The 8,036-nt window shown below is 53.0% G+C and overlaps 1 protein-coding gene across 4 annotated transcripts; it reads right to left on the minus strand.

The window, feature by feature from the left end:
• Positions 1-265: 265 nt before the first annotated feature.
• LOC121607099 (coxsackievirus and adenovirus receptor homolog) lies at positions 266-4,382 on the minus strand. 4 transcript variants are annotated; one of them, XM_041937777.1, is made up of 10 exons: positions 3,506-4,382; positions 3,191-3,293; positions 2,930-2,980; positions 2,692-2,847; positions 2,379-2,526; positions 2,137-2,166; positions 878-969; positions 654-698; positions 428-566; positions 266-327 (listed from the first exon to the last, which is right to left on the minus strand). In XM_041937777.1, exons 1-5 carry the CDS (start codon positions 4,375-4,377, stop codon positions 2,392-2,394), a joined length of 1,317 nt encoding a protein of 438 aa, XP_041793711.1. In that variant the 5' UTR covers positions 4,378-4,382; the 3' UTR covers positions 266-327; positions 428-566; positions 654-698; positions 878-969; positions 2,137-2,166; positions 2,379-2,391. The 4 variants fall into 4 exon arrangements, with proteins under 4 accessions (XP_041793711.1, XP_041793713.1, XP_041793710.1 ...); XM_041937779.1 differs by having other exon boundaries at positions 271-327; positions 415-566; positions 2,379-2,469; XM_041937776.1 differs by having other exon boundaries at positions 271-327; positions 415-566.
• Between the last annotated feature and the right edge of the window lie 3,654 nt (positions 4,383-8,036).

Genomic DNA, 8,036 nt, shown 5'->3' on the forward strand with positions numbered 1-8,036 from the left:
GCAACAACATGGAAGGACAGAATCAATGAGAATCTGGGATTTTGTGGTGAACCTTTATTCCATCACATGGCAAGAGTGCACACCACGGTCCATTTGGATACTTGGGGGTCGAACCCCTGTGCGACTGGGGGATCGGTTGCCAAGTCCCCGTTGGCACCTCTGTTCAAAGGAAGCTCAGGCTGCCTGACGCTCGGCGGATTGTTGCCGACATCTGGGGAATCCTCAGCAGGAGGCTGACGCTGTGACCTGACTCTGGGGTTGGGACTGGTGCCTGGGCTGTGCACGACAACATTCCAACCGCCCCCCCGCACCTCACTGATGTTGACCCTGAAGAGAGACAAGGAAAAGAGTTAGCAAACTTAGGTGGCCACCTCAGTGGGGCAAGGCGAAATAAAAGGGAAGCCTCTGTCTTACTCATTCCCTGCACCTCGGACGGAGATTCCCCATCTTTGGCATGGGTCCACATGAGCCACAGGTTGGGCAGAGGGCCCCTTGGGCCGCCGTCGTCGCGGCACCCCCAATTCTCGCTTTGGGATCTCGCAAAGAATTCTGGATCTCAACTTTGGCTGTGTGTGGGTGGAAAAGAGTTGAAGGACATGAATAAACTGCATAAGAGATATCCCGCAATCCAAGAGTTAATCTCATCTACTCACCATCTCGTGTGGAAAAGCAATTACAGGCGATGCACCAGCCACAAACTGAAAAATAATGGTAGTAGGTGTGAACTTTGCTTCCAAATTCCTATCAGTTTCGCTAGCATTAGCTTGCTAATTAGCACCATTTCAAGTACCGGCAATATTCAAAGCCACACAAAATAAACACGCCACATGTTTGGTCTCAGGAGGGAAAACATGACTTGCAGCTGATGCCCACTCACCTGCACGTTGTTTCAACTGCAATTTCAACTCGGCCGACGGTGCCTTGCGTGCAGCTGCCCAGCCCGTTTACACTGCTTTTTTTCCCAGCTTCCTGTTGACACAGGAAGTGAAAAAGTTGACCTTCTCAGGTAACAGGTGAGAATATGGAAGGCTTCCAAATTCTGCACTTCCAAGTTGGAAATGTCCATAATATGGAATGTGGAATCTTCCAGAATCTGGAAGCTGCCCCAACCCTAACCTGATGATAAGCGAGAATGTGGAAGGCTTCCAAATTCTGCATTTCCATAACGGAACTGTCCACAATATGGAATGTGGAATCTTCCAGAATCTGGAAGCTGCCCCAACCCTAACCTGATGATAAGCGAGAATGTGGAAGGCTTCCAAATTCTGCACTTCCATATCGGAACTGTCCACAATATGGAATGTGGAATCTTCCAGAATCTGGAAGCTGCCCCAACCCTAACCCGATGATAAGCGAGAATGTGGAAGGCTTCCAAATTCTGCATTTCCATAACGGAACTGTCCACAATATGGAATGTGGAATCTTCCAGAATCTGGAAGTTGCCACAACCCTAACTCAATGGTAAGCACGAATGTGAAAGCTGGAATTGTCCAGCATCTAGAAGCTACCCCAAGTCCAGTAATGATTGCAAGAAAGGGCCTTTGTCAAAGCTTTATTGCTTCAAAATGAGTAAGCAAAAAGAGACACATGTTTGACCTGTGGCAGTCACCTTCAACATAAAAATAGAACATAAAAACACACCTAACCAAGGCAATAAAAGCTACCTCTGATTGTAAACAACTATCTATGATAACACACAGCAACACGTATGAATACAGTGAGTTGAGGTTCCACAGCAGCCTTGAGGATCTTCGGAATAAAACTCCATCTGCCGTTCAGAAGGATGCAGGTTAAAGACGTATGTTGAAGTGCGGCAAACGGGCGGAATGAGGAGTGGGGGGGTGGAAGAGAGTGGAAGGAAGGGGGGTGGGATGGGGGGTGCTGGACCTTCATCGGACTTCTTTGTGTCCTTCGTGGGTGGGTTTTCTTCTCCCGGCTTACTATCCTGGGACATCTGCAATTCCGGGCTTTCATTGGTGGGGGTCGGGGAAGTGGGGCGTTGCTGTGAGGGAACGCAGCAGGTGTACTCAGGCGGATTTGGTAGTGGGTCCCACTGCGTGGTTGGGGGGACATCATATGGGGATGAAAAAACTGCATCACAGCTTACATATCAGTTAAGCATCCTTGTGTACTTACCATCTTGTGTCAAAATCAGCCATTTGCCTCCTGGGAAACAAAAGTAATGTTAAAGATGAGAATGTGGAAGCAGACCACATGGTTCCAAAATCCTATTTAATGCACTAGCATTAGCTCGCTAGTTAGCACTGTTTTCTTATACTGACAAAATAAAGATTTTACACAAATTGACATGCCCTGACATTGGCCCCCTGAGGGATAACCACCACTTGATATTTTTGGGGTCACCCACGTACACTTACCTTCTCTCAAATGTCATTTTAAGAGCACCAGCGAAGAGCCGCTATTTGTGTTGCTGCCGAGCTCGTCTTTACCACTGTAATGGACGACTTGCTGTTGACACAGGAAGTGTTCTCCTGTTGACTCAGGAAGTGAACGAGTTGACCTCTGCTAACAAGTAAGAATGTGGAAGATTCAATATTTTCACCTACAAGCGATTCCTCATTTCAACTCAACAGGCAGGAATATGGAAGGCTTCCAAATTCTGCACTTCCATATCGGAACTGTCCATAATATGGAATGTGGAATCTTCCAGAATCTGGAAGCTGCCCCAACCTTGCCATCAGCAACCTTGCCGGAGCTCGGGGATTCCACTCCAGTCTCAGGCATCTCGGGCACTGGGGAGTCAGGAGGATTCGCAGGTTTGCCTCCGAGTCCCGGGCAGGGCTCTTTCCAAGACACGGCGGCGTTGTTCAACTTATTGTTGTCTGACTGGAGAGGATGCAAATTGACAAAAATGAGCAAGCTGCTCGAAAGCTAGTGTGCAATTGAAAAGAAACTTTCATCTACTCACCATCATGAACGGACAAGCACTCAGGCCGTGCACCCTGCACCATGCACCACGCTGAAAAGCAAAGTGTAATAGGTTAGAATTTGGAACCATGCGTTCTGCTTCCAATTTCCCATCAGTTGCGCTAGTATTAGCTCGCTAATAAGCCTAGTATTAGCCTGAAAAGATGTTGGCAAAACACAAATAAACACCACCCCCCACATCTTTGGTCTCCAGAAGGAAAACGTGACTATGAAGTTGTCAGGGTGGCCGACGTCCACTTACCATTAACTTTTTCTCTCTGACTGCACCTTTGACACCACCAGCGATGACTGTGTTGTCTGTGCTGCAACCACGCTTCATTGTGACAAGTGCTTTGTCCGACTTCCTGTCGACACAGGAAGTTGTAAATAAAAAGATTTGACCTCTGAACTTACTTCGAAATAAGCGACAATCTGGAAGCATTCCAAATCATGGACTACCAAATTGGGACTGTCCATAATCAGGAAGCTGCCCTAAATCTAACCCTACGGTGAGCGAGAATTTGGTATTGTCCAGGATATGGAATTGTCCATATTCTGGAAGTAGCCTAATCCTTACCTCCTCTTGGTCTTCATTATCTTGCGGGGTGTTGGGGGACTCGCATCCTCAACGATCTCATTGGAATTTTCTAACTTTGGTTGACGACGCCGTATGATAGAGTATGTGAGGTAAGCGATGATCCCGATGGTTGCCACAGCGGCCGCCGCAGATCCTGCAATAATTCCCACCGATGGAGGATGCGGTATGTTCACTTTTAGGATGCACTTCTCCTGACCGACACGATTGATCGCAACACATTTGTAACTTCCTGTATCGCTCTCGCTGAAATCTGGAATGGTGAGTGTGCCTGCCCTTTGATCCAACACTGCCAAGGAGGATAGGAGTTCCCAGGGTGGCAATCTTGACCAGTGGTACCGGATAGGTGGTGCACCTTCCTCAGATCCACAATGTAGCACTTTGGTTTTGCCAAACTCTCCGCCCCCCTGAGTGTAATTACACTTGGGCTTTGATGGCCGTTCCAGCACTCTGAGGACTGTCTTGATGCTTTGGATGCCTGGAAGCTTCTTAACCTGGCAATAGTAGATGCCGGTGTCTTTGCGAGTCAGCTGCAGAAGATGAATGGCGGCATCTCCTTGCTGAGGGTCCTGTGCGTCAAAGTAGACTCTTCCCTTTAGATGTTCATAAAGATTGTCGTAGATATGCTCAGCCGTATACCAGAGGACCGTTGCCCGTTCCATTGGGTGGCGTATGGACTTCACAGTCCATTCGATCTCCAACATTCCTTCATCCTTCGGGCCAGTAGTGAAGAAGCAGCCGAGCTTCACGTCCTCTCCCACGGCCTTCTCCACAAACTTGTTATTGCTGGTGTTGATTTCCAGTCCTTGAGCCGTTAGGGCTACGATTACAAGTCGGAAGAACTGCATTCCCATTGTAGCATGTGTCTTACAGACAGAATTGCCTCTTATACCTAAAAAAAAAAAAACAACAAAAACATGGTAATAGGTGTGAACTTGGAAGGACACGGTCTGCTTCCAAATTCCTATCAATTGCGCTAGCATTAGCCCGCTAATTAGCGCTGTTTCAAACGCTGGCAAAAGTAAGAAATGGACAAATAAGTACGCCGCAAATTTGACGTCCAGAGGGAAACCATGACTTGCGGATGTCAAGGTGACCGATGTAGCTTACCTGCACCTCCGAATGCACCTTTGAGGGGACCATGTTTGCTGCTGCTGCTGTTTCTGCTGCTCATCTTTTTTTGCTTTGGCCAACTTCCTGTTGACCCAGGAAGTGAAAAAGTTGACTCCAGATAATAAGGTGAGAAGGTGGAAGATTCCACATTATAACCTACGAGCGATTCCACATTTTCAACTATATGGAAGCTTTCCAGATTCTGCCTTTCCAAGTCGGAAATGTCCACAATCCGGAAGCTGCCCCAAGCCTAAATACCGCCTTTAAGCGAGAATGTGGAAGGCTTCCAACTTCTGCCCTTCCAAGTTGAAAGGGTCCAGAATCCGGAAGCTGCCCCAAGTCTAAATACTGCCGTTAAGCGAGAATGTGGAAGAATGTGGAAGCCCGGACCGCCGCTGCCGGCCTGGGCTTCTGGACGCCGGCGACGTCTGCCCTTCCAAGTCGGAAGCGTCCAGAATCCGGAAGCTGCCCCAAGTCTAAATACCGCCGTTAGGCGAGAATGTGGAAGAACGTGGAAGCCCGGACCGGCGCTGCCGGCCTGGGCTTCTGGACGCCGGCGACATCTGCCCTTCCAAGTCGGAAGCGTCCAGAATCCGGAAGCTGCCCCAAGTCTAAATACCGCCGTTAAGCGAGAATGTGGAAGAATGTGGAAGCCCGGACCGGCGCTGCCGGCCTGGGCTTCTGGACGCCGGCGACGTCTGCCCTTCCAAGTCGGAAGCGTCCAGAATCCGGAAGCTGCCCCAAGTCTAAATACCGCCGTTAAGCGAGAATGAGGAAGAACGTGGAAGCCCGGACCGGCGCTGCCGGCCTGGGCTTCTGGACGCCGGCGACGTCTGCCCTTCCAAGTCGGAAGCGTCCAGAATCCGGAAGCTGCCCCAAGTCTAAATACCGCCGTTAGGCGAGAATGTGGAAGAACGTGGAAGCCCGGACCGGCGCTGCCGGCCTGGGCTTCTGGACGCCGGCGACGTCTGCCCTTCCAAGTCGGAAGCGTCCAGAATCCGGAAGCTGCCCCAAGTCTAAATACCGCCGTTAAGCGAGAATGTGGAAGAATGTGGAAGCCCGGACCGGCGCTGCCGGCCTGGGCTTCTGGACGCCGGCGACGTCTGCCCTTCCAAGTCGGAAGCGTCCAGAATCCGGAAGCTGCCCCAAGTCTAAATACTGCCGTTAAGCGAGAATGTGGAAGAATGTGGAAGCCCGGACCGGCGCTGCCGGCCTGGGCTTCTGGACGCCGGCGACGTCTGCCCTTCCAAGTCGGAAGCGTCCAGAATCCGGAAGCTGCCCCAAGTCTAAATACCGCCGTTAAGCGAGAATGTGGAAGAATGTGGAAGCCCGGACCGGCGCTGCCGGCCTGGGCTTCTGGACGCCGGCGACGTCTGCCCTTCCAAGTCGGAAGCGTCCAGAATCCGGAAGCTGCCCCAAGTCTAAATACCGCCGTTAAGCGAGAATGTGGAAGAATGTGGAAGCCCGGACCGGCGCTGCCGGCCTGGGCTTCTGGACGCCGGCGACGTCTGCCCTTCCAAGTCGGAAGCGTCCAGAATCCGGAAGCTGCCCCAAGTCTAAATACCGCCGTTAAGCGAGAATGAGGAAGAATGTGGAAGCCCGGACCGGCGCTGCCGGCCTGGGCTTCTGGACGCCGGCGACGTCTGCCCTTCCAAGTCGGAAGCGTCCAGAATCCGGAAGCTGCCCCAAGTCTAAATACCGCCGTTAAGCGAGAATGTGGAAGAATGTGGAAGCCCGGACCGGCGCTGCCGGCCTGGGCTTCTGGACGCTGGCGACTTCTGCCCTGTCCCAGCCCCGTCCCAGCCAGGCCTGTGCCAATACATGGTCAATAGTGACAAGTTGGAAGACTTCCATATTCTTATCAGTTACCATGTATTTTGGATGGCAGCCTTTTTCGGAATTTGACCCCTCCCCCGCCCGCAGCTTGGCATCTAAAAAGCTTCTCTGCAGTCTGAGCTGGAGAGGCGGGCTCGGAACGGAACGAGGGACGCCGAGGCCTCCAGAGGGGCTGAAACCCATCCTAACCCTGGCAATATCTGAAGCCCAGGACCATGGCTGTCACCCCCCTTCGTTTCGCCCCAAGAGGTCAAAGGTCAATCCCATGTTAACTAGTGAAAATATGGTGGCCTTCCATAATCCTATCAGTTTACATTGATTTTTGACAAATACGCCCCCTAGCCCCCTAGTGCCCCAGTGGCCCAGGCTTCGGATATGTCGTAGACGACGCTGACGGCTCTCGCACGACGCCCCCCACGCCTCTCCCGGCCTTTCCCTACCCGAGATATGGCCCTATAGGATGTGGGGGTTCTGACCCTTTGTCGCCTCCTAGCTCGGCGGGGGAGCCACCGAGAGACTCCGTTCTAACGGCATCGCGTTCGTCTCTGCTGGACCTTTCCGTAGATGCCCGGTTCGTGCCTCTCGGACCCAGGGGGAGTCTAAACCTAACCCTAACATCTGGACATGTCTGGCAAGCAACATCCTCTCATCTTTGAAATCTGATGAGACTTGCCCACCAAGAGCCCACGGACAAAACGCGTGGGTGTCCACTCAATCCTCACGTATGCACTAGTGGGGCACAAGACCTTTCGGGAACGGCGCTTTCCTTCTTTGCTACGCCCCTGTGGGAGCGTTATTGCCGCAGGTTAGGATGCTCCCACATGCGCCCAAAGAAAATCAATGCTAACTAGTGAGAATATGGTGCGTTCCATATTCTCACTAGTTAGCATGTAAATTCACTAGGGCTGCTCAGCGGCCCAGCCCTGCCTGGCCAAAGCCCGGAGCTCCAAGCCCCTGGAGCCCGGACATCCACACCCCTGGAGGCCTGTCCTCCAGCCTGGCCAAAGCCCGGAGCTCCAAGCCCCTGGAGCCCGGACATCCACACCCCTGGAGGCCTGACCTCCAGCCTGGCCAAAGCCCGGAGCTCCAAGCCCCTGGAGCCCGGACATCCACACCCCAGGAGGCCTGACCTCCACACCCCTGGAGCCCTGTCCTCCAGCCTGGCCAAAGCCCGGAGCTCCAAGCCCCTGGAGCCCGGACATCCACACCCCTGGAGGCCTGACCTCCACACCCCTGGAGCCCTGTCCTCCAGCCTGGCCAAAGCCCGGAGCTCCAAGCCCCTGGAGCCCGGACATCCACACCCCTGGAGGCCTGACCTCCACACCCCTGGAGCCCTGACCTCCAGCCTGGCCAAAGCCCGGAGCTCCAAGCCCCTGGAGCCCGGACATCCACACCCCTGGAGGCCTGACCTCCACACCCCTGGAGCCCTGTCCTCCAGCCTGGCCAAAGCCCGGAGCTCCAAGCCCCTGGAGCCCGGACATCCACACCCCTGGAGGCCTGACCTCCACACCCCTGGAGCCCTGTCCTCCAGCCTGGCCAAAGCCCGGAGCTCCAAGCCCCTGGA

The sequence above is a fragment of the Chelmon rostratus genome, chromosome 5 (genome assembly GCF_017976325.1).
Source record: "Chelmon rostratus isolate fCheRos1 chromosome 5, fCheRos1.pri, whole genome shotgun sequence".
Lineage (NCBI taxonomy): Eukaryota > Metazoa > Chordata > Actinopteri > Chaetodontiformes > Chaetodontidae > Chelmon > Chelmon rostratus.

Coding starts and splice junctions, on each gene's coding strand:
- LOC121607099 (XM_041937777.1), bottom strand. CDS start 4,377: ATGGGAATGCAGTTCTTCCGACTTGTAATCGTAGCCCTAACGGCTCAA. Junction 2,981..3,190: donor TCAGAGAGAAAAAGTTAATG/GTAAGTGGACGT, acceptor TTTGCTTTTCAG/CGTGGTGCATGGTGCAGGGT. Junction 2,848..2,929: donor GTGCTTGTCCGTTCATGATG/GTGAGTAGATGA, acceptor CATCCTCTCCAG/TCAGACAACAATAAGTTGAA.